Genomic DNA, 20,408 nt, shown 5'->3' on the forward strand with positions numbered 1-20,408 from the left:
GGAATAGCCACTTTAAAGAGACTTACTTATTTGTTAATTTTTTTATTTATTTGTATTTTATGTACATTGGTGTTTTGCTTGCATGTATGTCTTTGTGAGGCTGTTGGATTCCCTGGAGCAGGAGTTACAGACAGTTGTGAGCTGGCATGTGGTTGCTGGGAATTGAACCTGGGTCCTCTAGAAGAGTAGCCAGTGCTCTTAACTGCGAGCCATCTCTCCAGCCCCAAGAGATTTATTTTTATTAGTTTGAATTATGTGTAGGCGTATGTGTCAGCATGTGGGTATGTGCACACGAGTGCAGGTGACTGAGGAGGCCAGAGGCATTGGATCCCCTGGAGCTGGAGTTACTGCGGATTGTGAGCCACCTGACCTGGGGCTGGGAACCAAACTTGGGTCCTCTGAAAGAGCAGTAAGTGCTCTTAACTGCTGAACCATCTCTCCAGCCCTGGAACAGGCACTTTTTAAAAAATTATTATTTATTTATGTGTACATGTGTGTTTGTCCATATATGTGCATGTATCTAAAATTAGGGCCATCCCCTGAATCTGGAGTTACAAGCAGTTGTAAGCTGCCTGATGTGGGTGCTGGGAATTGAACTCAGGTCCGCTGCAAGAACAATACATGTTCTTAACCACTGAACCATTTCTCCAGCCCCGGAACAGACACTTTTAAAATAGGCCCTGGTCTGTGGTGGTGCAGGGCAGACAGATCTCTAAGAGTTCAAGGCCAGCTGGGTCTACAAAGCAAATCCAAACCAACCAGAGCTACATACTGAGACCCCATCTCAAAACAAACAAAACAATAGAAAACAAAACAAAAGATAAAAGAAAACAAAAAAACCATACGTGGCATGTTTTGAAAGTAGGGTATGAGTTGTTCTGGGTTTTGAGTGTGACTCTTGCTCAGAGAGCGGAACTCTGTCAAAGGAGAATGATGGGAACAGGTGAGGGACACACCTGACACCTGCACAATGTCCCAGGGCCAGAGGCACCATGCGGACAGGCTTAACTGAACCACAGCCCTGAGTCGGGGACCAGTGGAGAACAGTGTGGTAAATCCCCACCTCTGGGCCACAGCCCTGGTGGGTGAGAGTCCTGAACCCACATGCCGCCTGGAGGCAGGCACCCAGGCCTGTAGAACTGAGCTCCTCTGTGGGCCAATGACAGCTGCTGGTGACATTCAGGAGCAGCAGGAAGACGTAGCAGCATCCTCGAGACTCCCATGTGTGCTTCCATAGGAGAGGGAGCTAGTCCCAAATACTCTCACACACTGCGCTTCTTAACATTAAATGTGACCTCTCCTGGGACTGGTGAGATGGCTCAGTGGATGACAGTGACTGCTGCCAAGCCTGAGGATCTGAGTTCAATCTCGGGACCCACATGGTAGAGAGAACCACGCCCCACGGGCTGTCCTTTGACCCCCACGTGAGTACTATGGCAGATGTGTACCCACACACAATTACATGTGCACACAAAATAAATAATGAATAAATAAAGAGACACAGAGGAAGGCAGGTGTTTGAGTTTGCTATAATAGTGCATTTCACCTCACTTCTCTATTTTTCCTTGAGACAAGAATCTCATGTAGCCCAGACTGGCCTAGAACTCACTAAATAGCCAAGGATGACCTTGAACTCCTGATCCTCCTTCTAGAGTGCTGGGATTACAGGCTTATATGACCATACCTGGTTTTTGCAATGCTGGGGATTGAACCCAGGACTTCTTGCTTACTAGGTAAATACTCTACAGACTGAGCCATATTCCCAGCTGTCCCTATGAAGAGGCCTAACTTAACATTAGTGCAGCCATGACAGTTGCAGACTAACAATGCTGGGACTAGGCCTCACCATTACAATAACCAGGAAAAGCCACAAACTGTACCCTGTGGGGGACCAATCAGAATTGAGACAAACAAGTACTAGATGCTCCAGAACGTTAAGGATAGCTTACATCACTTGTATGTAAGTTGCCAATCTCCTTACACCAATGCCGGTACCAATTCCCTGATTGACAAGACTTCTGTGCCCCACTCCTGCCCATTCAGGAGTTCAACCCCATCTGAATCTGGAATTCCCCTACCCTCATCCTTTACTCCTTAAAAACCCTGCCATAACTGAGCTCTGGGCTCTCCCTGATCCAACCACTGCAGCAGAACACATGGAGAGATCAAGCTCGAACTTGCAATAAAGGACCTTTGCTTTTGCATATGAACTCAGACTCCTGGTGGTCTCTGGGGGGCTCATGACTCAGGCATAACACCTACATTTTTAACTCCGAGCTACCATCATCTAGGACAAGAGACTCTGGGATAGTGTAAAGTCATTCCAGTTACCCCACTGAAGGCTGCCCAGAGGAGGTGACATCAGCCAACCCTGAGTCACAGCTGCTCAGACTCATGACTTTCAGGGCTGGCCCTTGAGAGTCCTGTCCAGCTGGCAGTATTTACTGGATGTCATTAAGATATTTTTGGGGGTGGGTGGGGTGGAGTTGAGACAGAGTTTCTCTGTGTAACAGCCCTAGCTGTCCTGGAACCCACTTTGTAGATCAAACTGGCCTTGAACTCACAGAGATCTGCCTGCCTCTGCCTCCTGAGTGTTGGGATTAAAGGCGTGCGCCGCCGCCGCCGCCGCCGCCGCCGCCGCCGCCGCCGCCGCCGCCGCCGCCGCCGCCACCACTCTCACCTGGCTAAGATTTATAACTATTTATTGTGCAGCAGAGCTAACTGATACATCTGTTTTCATAACTGCCTTGGCTTCCAGGTCAGACTACCCTAGACTACCCTGGCTTTTAGTAAGGGAACAGGAACACATTTATGCTAGGTGTAGTGGCTTACACCTTTAATCCCAGCACAGCCTGGTCTACAGAGCGAGTTCCAGGACAGCTAGGACACACAGAAACCCTGTCTTTAAAAAAAAAAAAGAACCCATTTATTTGGTAATTATTCACTGAGTCCCAGCCACACGCCCAGCTGCAGTCCTTGTCAGTCAAGATATAAGTTTACACTGAAGGAAGCATGGTGGCTCTTGCCCTTAATCTCAGCATAAGCAGAGGCAGAAGGATTGCTTCAAGTTCAAGGCCAGTCAGTGCTACAGAGTGAGACTGTCTCAAACCAAAACTAAGACCAAACCACCAAACAAACAAACAAACAAACAAAACAAACCAATGTAGGGACTGGGGTGTAGTTCGCTTGGCAGAGTGCTGGCCTGGTGCTCACAAAGCCCTAGGTTCAATTCTCAACGCCTCATAAACCAGGCGCGGTGGTACAAGCCTAATGCCAGCATTTGGGAGGGGGAGGATCAGAAGTTCAAGGTCATTTTCTTTTACATAGTAAGTTAGAGACCAGCCTGAGACCCCCATCTCAAAAAACAAACCGGCCGTGCAGAGGTAAGCCGATCTCTCTGAGTTCAAGGCCAGCCTGGTCTACAGAGTGGATTCCAGGATAGTTAAGGGATGTTACACAGAGAAACTCTGTCTTGAAAAAATAAAACAAATAACTGGGTGATGAGATGGCTCAGCAGGTGAACGCACTTGCCACACAAGCCTGATGGCAGAAGTCCATCCCAGAACATGTGAATAGCGGAAAAAGAACTGACTCCACATGGTTGTCTTCTGACTGCCAAAACGTGAGCCGTGGGACACAGGCCCATGCACACACACACTTACACATACACGATAATGATAAAGTTTAAACAAACAAACACCAAAAAGGCCACACTGGCTTCCATGTAGCCAGGGAGAGTCCTCAGGAAGCTTGGACAAAGAGCACATGGTGGGGCCGGCACTTTGGCCAGTACCACGGGAAGTCAATCCTTAGAGAATCATCGAGACTAGTCAGACCTTGTAAGAGGCCTGGCATGCAGCCTTGGGCAAGTGCCAGAAGTGTGTGCCCGCTGAGTCCCACAATGCGGCTGCAGGATGCCTTGATTCAAAACCGAAGCAGCTCCGAGCCAAGCCTGTGCCAGCCTGAGGGGAGGATTAGTCTGGGATGAAAAATGACGGAGCAAGTATACAAGAACCACGACGGGCCTGTGGCCTGGGTCGCAGATGGAAAGCCACTGTGGTTCAGCATGTGTGATCACCCACCATGGGGACCCGAAGAGGACCAGGGGAGAGGGTGGAGGCCGCTTGAAGACTGGCCTTCAGTGAGAACACGGGAAGCTGGAGGGGAGGGCTGGCAGGATGTCTTAGAGGGTGAAGGCTCTTACCGCCCAGTCTGAGGACTGAGTCGGAGCCTCAGGTTCGACATGGAGGAATGAGAGAATCAATTCCTGTAACAGCCGTGGGAGAGCCGGGAGCGGGGGAACGCGGGTGTGAGGAAGGCAGCAAGCCCCCCCCCCAAGACCTCCAGGGGTTCAGGGGACTCTGTCTGCCGCATGGTGATGCAGGGAGCCCTGTGGCTACACAAGAGGGTCCCAGCGACTGGTCACAACAGCACGCCCACCCCTCCCCCACTGCTACGGAGTCCTTGGATTTTTCGCAACAGTTTCAAATTGAGCCCAGATCCTCCTATAAACCAAACACTAATGACATCCACTCGGGCCTCCCCACCTCAATCCTGCAGGCAGCCTTGGTCCTCCGAGGGGCAGCTAAGAGCAGGAAGCCTGTGTGAACCCCTTACAGGGGGGGGCTCTCCACCTTCCTAATGCTGCGGCCCTGTAATACAGGTCCTCATCTTGTGGTGACCCCAACCATAAAATGTTTTCCTTGCTACTTCATCACTGTCATTTTCCCGCTGTTAGGAATTATAATGTGAATATCTGTGTTTTCCGATGGTCTTAGGCGACCCCTGTGAAAGGGTCATTCAGCAACCCCAAGGGATCTCGACCCACACGTTGGGAGCCAACTGCCTCTGCCTTACAGGAAGGAAAGATGGGGTCTGGGGCCCAGATACTTTTGTTCTCCCAAGGTCTGAGTGCTGCTGCCTATGCCCAGGCACAGTGGAAGGTGGCCCTCCCTGGCCTGTGTCTGAGTTCTCCTCACTGTGTCCATGGTGAGTCCTGTGGAAACAAAGGCCTCCCTTCAGTGACGTCCCCGCCCCTCCTAGCCTCCACTTATTAAAAATAACCTGGGATGGCTGACCTTGGCTAGCCCCACATGCTCCTTTTACCAGGCCACGCCGAGACTGCCTCAGCTACTGTCAAAGCCTGTCAAAGGAGAAAGACAAAGAAGGCCTTTCAGTCTCCACAGAAGGCCCCGCCCCTGGCCTGGAAGCCCTGGGAGGAAGTGGGGAGGCCACGAAGCCAGACTATAGGTCTGTCCTCCATAGTGTCTGTCCTCCATAGTGCCTGCACTCATCCACCTGCACAGCTCAGGTGAACTGGACACAGGCCTGCAGTCCTGAGGTGACAGCTGGGGGGTGGGTCGGGGGGAGGGGGAAGACAAGGGTCAGCTGAGGTCTTCATGAACCTCGCGACCAAGAGCAAAGGCTTCCTTCTAACCCCTGTCTCAGAATTGGGTTGCAGAATGTTCCCTTTCCTAAAGCATAGCAGCACTGAGGAAGAGGTTAAAAAATAAAAAGAGGTTAAAGGAAAAAAAAAATCAGCCCGGTGGTGGTGGTGGTGGTGGTGGTGGTGGTGGTGGTGGTGGTGCACACCTTTAATCCCAGCACTCAGGAAGCAGAGGCAGGTGGATCTCTGAGTTCAAGGCCAGCCTGGTCTATAGAGTGGTTTCAAGTATAGCCAAGGTTATACAGAGAAACCCTGTCTTGAAAAAAACCAAAACCAAACCAAAACAACAAAACAAAAGTCTGTCACAGAAAAAGGATATGGATTCCGAGTAACTCAGCGTGGACTGTTCATATGCCAACATCTCAGAGGGGGTGGCTGGAAGCTCTCGGACTTTCTGCCCCTCAGTTGCCCCTCAGCACGTCACACCAGCAACACAGAAGAAATGGGAACGCGCGGGGCATCTCAGGAATGCACAGCTGGTTTAATTGTTTCAAATGATTTGAAGCAACACACTAGAGAAGCAGACCCCGAGAGGCAGCCATGTGTCCCTGTCAACTGATGCAGAAGAAGCAGGCATATGGCAACACTTTCAATATCCATCCATGATAAGAAAGAAAACAAAAAACCTCTCAGTAAGCAAGGGCCAACCTTAACCTGAACAGAGAGTGGCAAGACAAGCCAACTGTGCTTGGTGGTAAGAAAGGTAGGCTGTGCCTCAGGGCAGGAGGTGACAAGGAGAAGACAGCTTCTCATAACTGAAGCTGTGACAGGAACGCACACTGAAAAGGGAAGCGCACAGTTTCATTTTAGGCAACATGCTCATGTCTACAAAACACCCAAAAAGACGGTTCTGGAATGAATATGAGTCAGCGACGGCACGGGTTGCAGAGTTCAGTTTACGAGAGCAGCCATATTTCTGTATGTGAGCAACGAGAACTGAATTTACACACTAAAAACAAGCACCACTTCCTTTTTGTTCTTCCAGACGGGGTCTCTCTGTGCAGCCCTGGCTGGCCTGGAACTCACTCTGTAGACCAGGCGACTGGCCTCGAACTCAGAGATCCACCTGCCTCTGCCTCCCGAGTGCTGGGATTAAAGGTGTGCGCCACTACCGCCTAGCTAGCAAATACCACTTCTAACAGCAGCAAATCGGGAGGTACTCACGGAAAATACAGCACTGTCGATAAGTGAATTCTCCCCAGGACTGGTGAGCCAGTTCAACAGAACCCAGCACACAGGCTTTTTTTTTTTTTTTTTTTTTTTTTTGGTGCGTTCGTGCATGTGTAGGTATTGACAAACTGATTCTGAAATTTATATGGGAAGGAAAAGTGGGAATAATCAAAACAGTTTTACAGATGATCACTATACAGTTTGAAGGCTCACTGTAAAGGTAATAGTAATTAAGAGAATGTGGATTGGGCTGAAGTACAGACATGTTGGTGACACTGAAGAGAAAGGGAGGGGAGGGGAGGGGAGGGGAGGGGAGGGGAGAGGAGGGGAGGGGAGGGGAGAGGAAGGGAGGGGAGGAGATCCCTTAAGAACAGGGTCAATTAATGTTTTGTCTGACAGAGGTAAAGTAAGGGGGTGGGGAGAAGGCCCAGTTAGTGCAATGCTTGCTACACAGCTGTGAGGACCTGGGTTCTATTCCCAACATCTATGCACAGCTGTGCACAGCTGTGACCCCATGCTGAAGAGGAGGGGCTGACAGCCAGCCAGTCTAGTAGAATTAGTGAGATCCAGGCACACTGAAAGACCCTGCCTCAAAAAATAATAAGGTGGCTGGGGCTGGAGAGACGGCTCAGCGGTTAAGAGCACTGACTGCTCTTCCAGAAGACCCGGGTTCAATTTCCAGCACCACATGGCAGCTCACAACTGTTTGTAACTCTAGTCCCAGGGAATCTGACACCTTCACACAGACATACATGCAGGCAAAACACCAATGCACATAAAATAAATAATTTAAAAAAAAATAAGGTGGGCTGTTATGAGAACCCACGAATCTGTTAAGGGATCTCAAGAATTTATTAAGATATAAAATGGGGATAAAGCGCTCACTGGTACTGAATAAGGAAGCTGCCACTGCTGATCCTCTGGTCTAGCTACTGCTGTCCTGTCCTGTCCCTGGCGGGGATGGGGGACCAACTGCAAGCTGCTCCATGCCGCTTGACCTGGTCCTGGCAACCCAAGAGAGAGCATGACTCCTCTCTGCATTCGCTTAAGGGGTCACGTACACAGAAAAAGCCACGCCCTAGGGCTTGTACCCCAAAGCTATTGGCTGAAAAGAAGGAATTCCCACAACAGTGGGTTGGCTGTGATGGCTTCATGCCTTTAATCCCAGCACTCAGGAAGCACAGGCAGGCAGATCTCTGTGAGTGTGAGGACAGCCTTGTCTACATAAGACTATGGTGAGACCCTCTCTCAAAATAATCAGGTGGAGAGAGATGGAATACACTGATACTGACCTCTTCTGGAAGTATTGCTGCAGTAGGAGGAAGTTTGATGAGAAAAAGACCCGGCATAGAATATAGGTCAGTTGGCACAAAGTTCAGGCTGCAGCCCCACATAAACCAAGTGTGATAAGTGCACACCTATAATTCCAAAAAGCTTCTAGACTGAAGAGGAAGAAAGAGACCTGACCACTGAATGAGATCACGTGTGATCACATGATCCTGGGCCCCTAGACCAGAAGGCCGTTAGTGGGTTGTGGTAAAGTCTGACTAAGACTTGCAGATAATATCATCAGTGCCATTGACTTCCTGTTAGCAATATGTAGAGAAGGCCCTTTCTAGAAAAAGTGCACTGAGTACACCACATCAGTAACTCACTCTCAACTGGTTCAGAGACAAAATCATAAGCCAGGCTAGCTCTCCCTGCCTCCATGTCCTGTAGGCACACTGCTCTGATTACAGATGTGTGCTACTGGGTCTGGACTTTATGTGGGCTCTGGAAATCAGAACTCCTGTCTCCAGGCTTGCATGCAAGCATTCTTACCCACTGAGTCATTTTGACAGGCCTGCAGCTCATCTTTAAAGTAGGTGTCAGAATGATATTCAAGCATAGCGTTGAGATACGGAAGGTTTATCTGGCATCTAAAGGTTTGAAGGAATCTAGGTGGAAAGACTGTCCAAAGCCAGGCACAATACTTGTTTATAATACATTTTTTATCCTCTGTGACCACTCTGTCATCTGGGAATTGCTCTCTGGTGTTTTCTTTCTTACAGGGGTCTCAGCAGACATTCCAGGGCGCTGCTTTCTCTGCAAAGGGAATAATGTACTCCAAGAGGGCTGAGAAATAATTGCCACTCAGAGGGCCTTAGAGGCTGGTCATCGCTGCTTGGCAGGCTTTTTCCTGGAAATGAGGAAAGTCTGTTCAGAAGGACACATTAGATGCCTACAGTGTACAGTGTTGATGTTATTAGAATCTGGCCACACTTCGAAGTCTTTAATGGCCTCGCGAGTTTCCCGTGGCTTCTCTAGCCAATGACCCCAGTGGACATTCATTCCCTTGCAGTTCTGGAAGCCAAATTTTTAGCTGAGTGGAAGTGAGGGTGGCAGAAGCTTGTTCTCTGTAGACTCCAGCCCAGGATTCGTCTCCTCCTTCAGCTCTTGAGATGCACAGCTCTTCCAGGGCTCCAGCCTCACTACCTCACATCCTCTTCTTTTTTTCCTTTCTCCTCACACTGAGTTTAGTTAGGACTACTCCCAGGAGCATGGGCAACTTGCCAGGGGCCAAAACACTGAGGAAAATGTCTCTTTTCCAGAAAGAAATTTTAAAATCTGATGGTTCATTTTCAAAAATGCCTCAGACCAGCTTAGGTCCTGTTACAGATGAACAGAAAACACAAGACCCCTGCTAATACCTGCTAGTCTAGCTATTCCTCCCCACCCACACTCTGTTAAATTACCTGCCGCCCCCAAAGTAGAGGTTTAGAGTAGAAAATTATAGCTAAACTGGCCTGCCGAAGTAAGACACTGTGTGTAAAAGTTGCAGCAATTACTTTTTAGTACAGCACGGCTGTCCCCACTGATGGTGACTGGAGACACAGTTAAGGAAGCAACTTATACAAGAAAGCATTTAACGGGGGCTTGCTCACAGTCTCAGAGGTTTAGTGCATGGTCATCATGGCAGGAGGCATGCAGCATGCAGGCTGGCTGGAGCAGTAGCTGAGAGCTTACATGTTGAGACAAGGACCGCAAGGCAGAGAGTGAGCCAACTGGAATGGTGTGGGATTCTAAAACCTTAAAGACCACTCGCAGAGACACACCTCCCTCAACAAGGCCACGCCTCCTAATCCTCACCAAATAATTCCACCAACTGGTGGTACCAAGCCTTCAAATATACGAGCCTATGGGGGCCAATACGTATCTTGCCCTGAGTTCTTTCCTCCACCCAAAGTGTCATGCAGTGAGCAGGATACCCTGACCAATACTGGAAAGAAACTTTGGAACACCGGTGTCATAGCTGGGGATTGTGGTACACACGTGTGTAATCTCAGCACTAGGAAGGTGGAGAGGCAGGAGAATTGTGAGTTCCAGGCTAGCTGGGGCAACATAACAAGACCTTGTCTCAGAAACAAAACCAGCAGTGCACTGTAGACATGCATGTCTGCGGCTTGTTTCATTTTCCAAGAGACACAGGAGGTGTCAGGAAGGTGCCCACTCCAGCAGTCACAGGCTGTTCTCCAGGACACATTTGTCCATGGTTGTGACTTAGGTGGTTACAAGGAGTTAAAAATGAAACGGAGCTGGGTGGTGGTGGCGCACACCTTTAATCCCAGCACTTGGGAGGCAGAGGCAGGTGGATCTCTGTGAGTTCGAGGCCAGCCTGGGCTACCAAGTGAGTCCCAGGAAAGGCGCAAAGCTACACAGAGAAACCCTGTCTCGAAAAAACAAACAAACAAACAAACAAACAAACAACAAAAAAAAAACAAAAAGAAATGGTGTGCCAGGCCATGGTGGCGCACGCCTTTAATCGCAGCAGTTGGGAGGCAGAGGCAGGTGGGTCTCTGTGAGTTCGAGGCCAGCCTGGGCTACAGAGTGAGTTCCAGAGCCGTTGCACAGGTGGGGGATGGCTCAGTTGGTTAGTCGGTGAAGTGTTGGCTGCATACGCAGGAGAACCCGGGTTTGGTCCTCAGCACCCGTGTGAAAAGGCCAGGAGTGGTGGCCCACACTTGTCATCCCAGTGCTGGGGAGGAGGGGATGGGCAGGTTCCTGGGCCTTGCTTGGCCAGGCAGGGGAGCTCAGGCTCAGAGAGAGAACTGTCTCAAAAGGGGAACAGTAACTGAGCACGCCTGAGGTTGACCCTTAGCTTCCTCACGCACATGCACAAATATGCACCTCACCAGCACGCACAGCTAAGCGCGCGCGTGCGCGCGCACACACACACACACACACACACACACAGATTCAGTTATTGCTATCATCATGACATTGTTGAAACAGGAAAAAGGCTGTTGAAATCATTTTCTTCCCTATCGACTTTATTTTTCACTCAGTAAATATTGATCCCCACCCCTCCTGCTCTTATTTGAAATTAGAGTTGGAAAAGAACAACAAAACAACACAGCTCTTTCGGTGGACAGCAAGTGTAGCCTGGAAGTCCTGGGGCGCCCGTGCCTGGAGCTGCAGGTCCAGAGGGACTCTGGGAAGACAGCAGACAAGCCAGGTCACAGTCAGCAGGAATGCAGCGGGTGTGCATACTCACAGAGCACCAGATGCCGCCAGATGTGTTCAACCTGTGGCCAGTGGGCCACGTGTGCCCCAGGACAGCTATGAACACAGTTTGACACAGACTGTCAGCTTACTTAAAACATTTAGATGATTATGAAAATCTAAGATAATATCTACAAAGGCACCCACAAAGGACCCAGAGCTAACACGAGGTGGGAAGGAATCTGTGCCTGCTGGTGGTGACTGCTCACACTAACCACGGCAAGCCCATTCCCTGGAACACAACGCTGTCCGAAAGGATGCTCCTTTCTGTCCTTTTAGGGTTTTACTACATGGCCAAGGCTGTACTCAAACCTGCATGTTCCTGCTTCAGCCTAAGTTCCTGAGAACTGGAATTACAGATGTATGCCACCACACCTGACAGGATTTTAATTTCTCCAGAAGAGCTTGGGAAGGGACCATGGAGAAGAGGCGGACAGCAGAGATATGGCACCAGTTCGACAGCTAAGTGGTTGGACAAGACACTCAGGTGCCTACGTCACTGCCTCATCTGTAAAACAGGGGTGCCAGCTAACACCCAACCACAATATAGTGATGATATGAGCTTTAAAAAAATCTTTAGTTGGGCTGGAGAGATGGCTCAGAGGTTAAGAGCACCAACTGCTCTTCCAGAGGTCCTGAGTTCAATTCCCAGCACCCACATGGTGGCTCACAACCATCTGTAGTGAAATCTGGCACCCTCTTCTGTGTACATAATAAATAAATCTTTATTTATTATTATTTAGCTAACTACCACTCTCCCGCTGTAAAGGGGAAAGGGTTCCATTGTTTGTGCCTCTTCTTAAGCAAGAGGGGGAGTTGCAGATGCTCAGGGAGGTGGGAATAAAAGTTGGGAGGTCCTGACGCAAGGTCAAGGTCGCATTTCCCCTGCTCTCCATCTTCCAGGCCATCCCTCAGGAAGAAGGGGCTCCCGAGGGTCTCACAGCTGTCCTCTAGAGCACGTGAAAAGTTCTTCCCAGCAACTTCTCACCTGTTCCATCCAGCCATTTGTCCTAACCATGGGGTGGGGTGGGGGTGGGGGCTGCCTCGGGACATAGCCAGCGTGAGCCAGGGGACCTGACGGCCGCTGGAGGCTGCACCTCTGCGGCCGCAGATGCTCCACAAGGAGTGTTGTCACTTCTCGGAGTCCCTGGGGGCTCCCAGCTGGGTCCAAACCCCCAAGAGCCCGGAATGCCTTTACTGGCCTGTGAGAAATGCAGGGAATGTAGCCAGCCAGCCAGCGAGGAAACTGCAGAGCGGTAGTGGATACCTGTTCTACCTGTGACCTTGCAGTGCCTGCCCCTGGGGCGTGGCCTCGGGGTACCCTTAAGACCTGAGCCGCTCCTAGGTCAGTCTTTTCTCTCCTTGTGGGCTTGGATGCCGCGGACTGACTCCGGCGGCGGCAGAGCAGCGTGGGGACCGTCCCTCAGCCTTCCAGGACCCTGTGACGATTCTCCTATTCTGTTTAGTGAGCTTTCTTTCCTAACGAATTCCTTTTACCCTTTGAGCAGACTCCCGTGGATTTCTCGCAATACCGAGCCAGTCTGGTGATAGGGGAAGCAGCAGCTGGCAGGTCAGGGGGGCTTCCAGGGCCGAGTTTGGCCAGCAGCGGCGCAGGCGGCAGGCAGATGGCAGGGAGGAAACAGATGCGCTGCCCAGGGGCCATGCAGGAAACCGGGGCAGGGGAAGAAGGAGAGGCCTTCTCTATTACCAGAATTTGAAGAACTACACGGTTCCCCGGGTGCCGCTGCTAGCCCCCGGAACCTAGAGGGTCGCTGGGACCCACTGGGCAGTTTAAAATAAAACCAGACAAACAAAGCCCCATCCCCCCCGCCCCCAGTGTCGGCACACTAGGGGACCAATCACTGGCGCTACAGGGGACCACGCACCCTTTCCCCTCCGCAGTCCTGCAGCCTGGTGCACCCTCCTTATGGTCTCCAGGCAGAGTACCTCACCTCTGGCCAGCGGTTCTCAGCACAGCAGCAGCTGGCTCTTCAGGGTGCCTAGTGGGGGGCCGGGGTGGGGAGTGGGTACTTGGCAGTGCCTACAAAACCCTTTGGATCTGCAGCTTGAGGATATAAAGTCTCCTACTTGTAGGGCTCTACCTTCTAGAACTGTCTACGGTCACCAGGAATTAAATACAGGCACAGTTCCAAGCATGACTAACTAGCCTATCATTGTTCCTTTTCAAAAATGCCAGGCACCAAATCCACTATTACAATTATGATTACTATTCTACTTGGCACGTTGAAGTCTGTGGGCAATAAAGGGAAATCCATTGATTTACAGACATTCAAAGTCTAAAAACTAGGCCTGGGAGGCTGATGCCTGGGAGAGAGGTGCTAGCTGTGCGAGCCAGATGACTCAAGTTCAGTCTCCAGAACCCACATAAAAAGCCCCACGTGCAGATCAAGTTTGGATGTGTGCATGTGCGCATGTGAGTTCTTGTGGGTGCACACACACAAACACACACACAGTAAGTGAAGTAAAAATACTTTAAAAGTCTAGAAAAGCCTGGACATGGTGGTGCCGCCTTTAATCCCAGCACTCGGGAGGCAGGGGTAGGAGGATCTCTGGGAGTTTGAGGTCAGTCTAGAAAAGTGTTCAATGCCATCCACCCCCGAGGGGCACAAAGCTCTTCATTTCTCTCTGCAGAGGGCAGGTGGCAGCTATCCCGAGGAACTATGGGCACACTTGTTGAACACGATTTCTCTACAAGGAAGGGCACTGTGACCGTGTGTACACGGACAGGCCTGGAGGCCGTGAACTTGAAGTGAGGCAGGGGGAGAGGCTGTAACATGAATCAGGGCCTCCATGCCTGGCTGCAAACCACGCTAGGAGAAAACAGATGGCAGCTGGGCCCGCTGGGGCGTCCTGTCATTTCAGTACTCTGGAGGTGGAGGCAGGAGCATCAGGAGTTCAAGGTTGTTCTCAGCTACGTAGTGAGTCTGAGGCCAGTCTGGGCGGCTGGAGACGCTGCCTCAGAAATGGGGAAGGGGCCGAGACACAGTTGATAAAGTACCCAGGACCTCAAGAAGGGTAGCCAGTGCTCTTAACTACTGAGCCATCTCTCCAGCCTTATCATCCATTTTAAGCATTTATTTTATTTAGCCTTTAGCAGAAAGTGGCTTCCTGTTCTCAGTTAGGATTGGGCAGAATCTTAGCAATTTGTTTCTTGACTGCCCTTCAGTCTCTGTATTTCTGGAGGTAGCAAATGAAGGTGCAGGGTCACACTTGGGTCTGAGTGCACCTCTAATGATTATAACAAAAGATGTGAGGGAAGCTAACATTTATTTTGCTCTTTTTGAGACAGTCTCACTATGTAGCCTTGAACTCACAGATAATCCACATGCTGGGAATTCTGGGGTTCAAGGTGTGCGACCCCATGCCCCCACCCAAGGCAGAGTCTGTTGTAGTCCAGGTTGGTCTCGGACTCTCTATTTAGCCAAGGATGATCTTGAACTTCTGACCCTCCTGCCTGAAGTAGCTGGGATTACAGGTGTGCACATCACTTCTAGAAGATTCCACAAAATCCTCTGACCTCTACATCCATTCTTCCAGCTAAGGCCCCTTGGGCACCCAGGTGACACCAGAAGCCTGGCCTATCAGCCTACACTCCGTGAGGCGGAGCACGCTGTGGGTGTCCCTGAAATACAGTCCTGCTTCCCATCCCCGGAGGCTGCCCAGATGCTCTTTGCCCTCTGAACTGCTTCTCTTTCAAATGGCTGACTGGGCCTTCATTCCGGGCTCCTGTGAAGTCCAGTGGCTTTTAGTCTAGTCTCAACGGTTGTCTAACCATCAACCACAACTTTGAACCGTTTCAGTCACCACCCCCAAATCTCTACCCACCAACAGTCACTTCTGACTTCCTCCCACCACCGCACCGGCCCAGCCCTGAGCGGCCCCTGAGGTTCGTCCGTGTCTATGATAATTTGCCTATTTTCAACATTTCAACTGATCAGAACCACAGAACGTGATCTTTGGTGGGTGGCTTCCCCCTCCCACTTAGCACACTGTTTCTGAAGCTCCAGTACAGTTGCATATCTCAGGATCCCCCTCCTTTTCTTTTGCTGTATTATACTTAAGTGGAGTGCTTTTGTTTTCCTATTATTAATTCATTCACCATTTGGCGGGTTGTCTGTGTTATTTCTAGCTTCTGGCTATTGTGAATGCTGCCACGAAAATATATATAAATGTACATTTTCACTTCTCCCAGGCTAGCAGGAGTAGTGGTCACATGGCACACACACGCACGCACGCACGCATGCACGCACGCACGCATGCGAACCAGGTTTTCATGCTTATGTGGCACAACTTCTGACATACTGCACACCGCATCCTTACAGGAGCTGTGCCATTTTACACTCCCATCAGCAGGGTCCCAGAGTTCCAGCCTCTTTACACCTTCCACACCCTAGCCACTTGTCATCTGTCCCTATTATCGTCAGCGTCATGTGTGTGACATTGTCTCACCCTGGTTTTGATTTCTCTGGATTGTTAGCAAGTTCAAACTCTGCCAGAATTGTGTGTCCTGGGGATGCAAGGGGACACGTGTGCAAACCAGACTTCAGCTGCTCCCACCAGCCGGGTGGTTCAGGTGCTCATGGCCTTTCAGGCGGCTTCCTCACCAGTCAATGACATGACTCACTCCATTCCTTAAAAGCACTCAGTGAGATGATACAGTCATGGTGTACGGTAATGCAATTCCCTGCACATTACTGAAAGCTGGCTTAGAAAAAAGAGCCTGGTGTGGGAACAAGCGCCTTTAATCTCGGTACTTGGGAGGTAGGGGCAGGCAGATCCCTGAGTTCAAGGCTAGTCTGGTCTAGAGTGAGTTCCAAAACAGCCAGGGATATATAGAGAAACCCTTGTCTGGAAAAACAAAACAAAAAGATGCTTTTAAACGAATTCCTTCAAGTCAACAACAGTGATCATGTGACTAGCCCACTGAGGAAGATGAAAGACATCGAGCACAGGACTGCAAGGGTCACCCCTGAATAAATGACGCTCAGGCACCAGGACTCACGTGAGTCTCACTTTCTTCTTGCCTCTGGCCTCTTCATTTCTACAGGTCACAAGCCCAGAGGAGCCTAAGGCAATTTCCCCTAGGTAGTCCATTGCCCCCCTCTTGTAGCCCAGGCTGGCCTGGAACTCACCGGGTAGCCGAGAATGACCAAGAACCCCTGATTCTCGCGCCTCTGCCACCTGAGTTCTGAACGCTGAGGTTAAAGGTGGGAACCACCATACCCATAACTGGGGTGCTGGGAATTGGTCTAATCCATCTAATTAAGTACTCTAACCAACGGAGCTACAGCCCCGGCCCTGGCCTTTGCAGTTTTTAATTTTTCAGATATGTACGTATGTGCGTGGGCAGGTGCAAGTGCAGGAACCCAAGGAAGTCAAAGGCATCAAGTCTTCCTGGAGTTAGAGTTACAGAGCAGACCGGAAGTAGGTGTGGGGATGAACTTGGGTCTTCTGGAACGGAAGTATACCAGTTCTTAACCATTGAGCCATCTTTCCAACCCCAGCCTTTGTGGTTCTTAAGGTTACCATGTTGAAAAATCTTTCGTCAGAACACTGAAAACACTTCACATGAAGTGGAGACACAGAGGTCTGTATGGCACTGAGACAGTGGCCCTGGGGGGTGTGGCAGTGTGGCGGCTTCCGCTCGCCCCCACCTGATAAGCGAGAGGTTTCTATCAATGAAGACCCCGGAACAGCCGGGCTGAGGCAGGAGCCAGACAGGAGGCCCCAGCAGGCAGCCTCACTCCCAGGAGTTGATCAGCTTGGCTGCAGTGAGGGTGGGAGACTCCTGGCCTGGGCTTTAAGAGGAGCAGACAGAGAGGCAGCAGGCAGACGAAGCCCCTGTTAAAATCTTTGCTCTCTGATTTTGGACAGGCCCTTTCGCTGGCACCCATACGCTGGCACAATATCCCTGTCCCTCAGACTCAGGGGCCAGCATTAACGTTTCTCCCCTCCATTATTAATGTTGTGAACCAAAATCACAGGCTAACACAGACATTTCTCACCTGCTTCACTTGCTGGAGAAGGGAGGGGGCCCGGGACCCCTCGGGCTGCTCCGGGAACTTTCTAGGCAGAGGCCTCTGATCCAAACCTCTGCCCATGGACCTCATCTCCACCTGTGCCTAGAGTCTCTCGGACTCAGCCATCTTTTAAAGATCAGAGAGGTGGCCTCTCGGTTTTGTTCGGCTGATCAAGGCCCTTAGCCTGGGTCCCACACACCACTCTGATCAAACCAAAACAGTTTAGCAGCACACATTTAGTTCCTTTTTAAAATGCCTCTGTGTGCTGATTTTGGTCCATTCAGGTACCCTTCTTAAGAGAGGGAGACCTTCTCCTTCCTCCCTTTCCACACAGAATGCCAGTCACCTTTCTACACACGAGGCAACCGAAACGTCGGCTATGGATGGCAGAAAGCTCTGGCCCTGTACCCCAGCCCCTAGGGGCTGCTCCAGCCTAGCAGGCAGGACCCAGCTTCCGGGTCTGTGACCTTGCACCAGGGTCCCTGAACTTCTGTCCCCACAGATTTCTACAAAACCACCACTGCCCTCTCCGCCCACGGTGAGTGGGGAATCAAACCGTCCAACCCAGTTCCGAAACACACCACACAAACAGTATTGAAGACGAGACATTTCAAAGAAGTTGAAAACAGCAAAACAAAAAACAAAACCAGGAGGGGTAAAAGAAGGGTGGATAAGGAGCGAACTGGAACAGGCCCGGCAGCTTCTGGCCGGGCCAGAGGCTTTTTGTGCAGCCCTGGTCACACTAACAACCGGCCCCCTCACCCTGCCTGGCTCCAAGTGACCACCAGAAGCCCCTCAGCCACAGGCCTTCCCAGTTAACCATCTGCCTTCGGAGGGGCCTCTGAGGCCTGGGCGTGGGGTGGGGTGTGTGCAGGGGGCCTGGCGATCGTCGCAAAGGCGGCCCTTCTCCCCGTCCCCAGCAGAGATCGGAAAGCCAAGGCGAGCCCTCGGCTCTCGGGCGGCCGGGCGCGGCCTGGGGACGGCAGGGAACAGCTAGGGACTCTCCCTCCCTTGCCCGGGTGCGAGACGTGCGGCCTGGAGAAGAGGAAGGAAGACGAGAAGGAACTTGCACCCCAGGTTTCGGTGGGGAAGCCGGCCGGGCCCCGCAGGGCGGCGGCTGGAGAAGGGAGGGGGCCGGGGACCCTGCGGGCTGCTCCGGGAACTTTCCAGGAGACACTGGGGACACCAGAGCGGTGCGCGGTGCTCCCGGAGTCCCGGCCAGGTGCAGCCCCGTGTACGCGTCCCCAGGCCACTCCACTCTTCTTACCATCTGCGCCACTTTGAGCAGGGCGCCCTGGGTGCGCGGGTACACCCGGTCCAGCAGTCCCTCCGAGGGCTGGCCTGGCCCCGGCGCGCCGCCGCTGCTGCACGTGGTCCGGATGAGCCCCGATCCATGCGACATCGCGGGGGCCCAGACCGGCCGGCCGCCTCCGGGGCCCCGGGACCTCTGGCCAGTGAAGCTGAGACGGGACGGGGCGGGGCCTCAGGGGCGGGGCGCACGGGTCCCTCTTCCCAGCTGTGGCGGGACCCAGAGAGGACCGGCGAGCAGATGCCCCGCAAGCTCCTGCCCACCAGACTCGCGGAAGTTGGACTGGTGTGGGCAGGAAACCGGACGCCTGGGGCACTGGCCTCTCCCAGGAGCGCACCGCCCAGGTCACAGCTGGTGACGAGCCTCCAGGGATTTTTTGTGTGGGTGCAGCTGCCCCTGGGTGCTGACACCAGTAGGGTGAAATGCTCGGAGCGTACCCTCCTGCGCTGTTCATTTCTGCTGCGTGTGCATGTGTGTGTGTGTGTGCACAAGTGCGTGCACACACCTTCCTTCCCCCATCCTCCCTCTTTTCCTCTCTCTCTCTCTCTCTCTCTCTCTCTCTCTCTCTCTCTCTCTCTCTCTCTCTCTCTCTCTCTCTCTTTCTTTCTTTCTGACAGGCTCTCTCTTGCTGGCGTCGTGGCACATATTTTTAATTCCAGCACTGGGGAGGCAGAGGCAGGAGGATCTCTGTGAGTTCGAGGTCAACCTGGTTTACATAGTGAGTTTCAGGGCCTCCAGGACTACATAGAGAGACTTTGTCTCAAAAACAAACAAACAAGTCAGTATCTCACTATGTACCCCTGGCTAGCCTGGAACTCACTATATGAACCCAGCTAACCTCAAACTCACGGGTATCCTGCCTCAGCTCCCCCCCCCACACCTCCCAGTGTTGGAACGTAAAGATGTGCACCACACTCCACTGAGCTTTTAGATGACACAGCTTTTAGGCTGTGTAAAGTTGACAGTTAAAGTTAACTAGGAAACATCCTCAATATTGTGAGACATCTTTTTAAATTATGTGTGTGTGTGTGTGTGTGTGTGTGTGTGTGTGTGGTGAGGAGGCTGTTGGTGTCCTGCTCTGTCACTCTCTGCCTCTCAGAGGTCCATATCCCTCTTTGTATTAGTCACTCTTCTTTCCCATACTGAGAAAACACCTAGCAAAAGCAGCCTAAGGAAAGAGGAGATGATTTTGGTTCACCGAGGAAGGGTTTTTCTGGTCTGTTATTGGACCTGGGGTGAACAGACATTCATGTCTCAGAAGTCACACAATAGAGGCTTAGTCCTAATTCTTTTTTTTTCCCTTCCCAAGACAGTTTCTCTGTGTAGCCCTGGTTGTCCTAGAACTCACAAAGATCCACTTGCCTCTGCCTCCCAAATGCTAGGATTAAAGGCATGCGCCACTACTGCTGCCTGATTTAAGGCTTTTTTTTTTTTAGACTCCTTTTGATTTTTAAATGTATTTATTTATTTTATGTTTATGAGTGTTCTGACTACATCTATGTCTGGGCACCATGTGTCTGCCTGGTGCCTGAAGAGGCCAGAAGAGGGTGATACAGACAATTGTGAGCTGCCACTCGGTGCTGGGAATTGAACTTGGGTCCTCTGGAAGAACAACCAGTGCTCTTAACCAACGAGCCATCTCTCCAGCCCAAGGAAGACTATTTTTCTTTGATACACAAGGTTGAGGCCTCATTAAAAGTTAAAATGGCTGGAGGTCAGACTATACGTTTTGCTGATATACTCAGCAGAAACTATTACCCCTATGATGCCAGGAAGCCTCTCCCCGATCCTTTCTTTCCTCATACAGTCCCAATATCCAGTCCTACTGATAGCATCTTACATCATCTTCCCTGTATCCCACATCACCCACACTCGACCTTTACAGCTTCCTGCTTACAGG

At 51.2% G+C, this 20,408-nt stretch overlaps 1 protein-coding gene across 1 annotated transcript in view; it reads right to left on the reverse strand.

The window, feature by feature from the left end:
* Positions 1 to 18,784, reverse strand: part of Cmtm7 (CKLF like MARVEL transmembrane domain containing 7) — a 28,597-nt gene extending 9,813 nt beyond the window's left edge. Inside the window, exon 1 of the mRNA XM_042281897.2 lies at positions 18,467 to 18,784. Coding sequence (XP_042137831.1) covers positions 18,467 to 18,601 — 135 coding nt within the window. The 5' untranslated portion in view covers positions 18,602 to 18,784. The remainder of the gene's footprint in view (positions 1 to 18,466) is intronic.
* Between the last annotated feature and the right edge of the window lie 1,624 nt (positions 18,785 to 20,408).

This window comes from Peromyscus maniculatus, chromosome 7 (assembly GCF_049852395.1).
Source record: "Peromyscus maniculatus bairdii isolate BWxNUB_F1_BW_parent chromosome 7, HU_Pman_BW_mat_3.1, whole genome shotgun sequence".
In the NCBI taxonomy this organism is placed as follows: domain Eukaryota; kingdom Metazoa; phylum Chordata; class Mammalia; order Rodentia; family Cricetidae; genus Peromyscus; species Peromyscus maniculatus.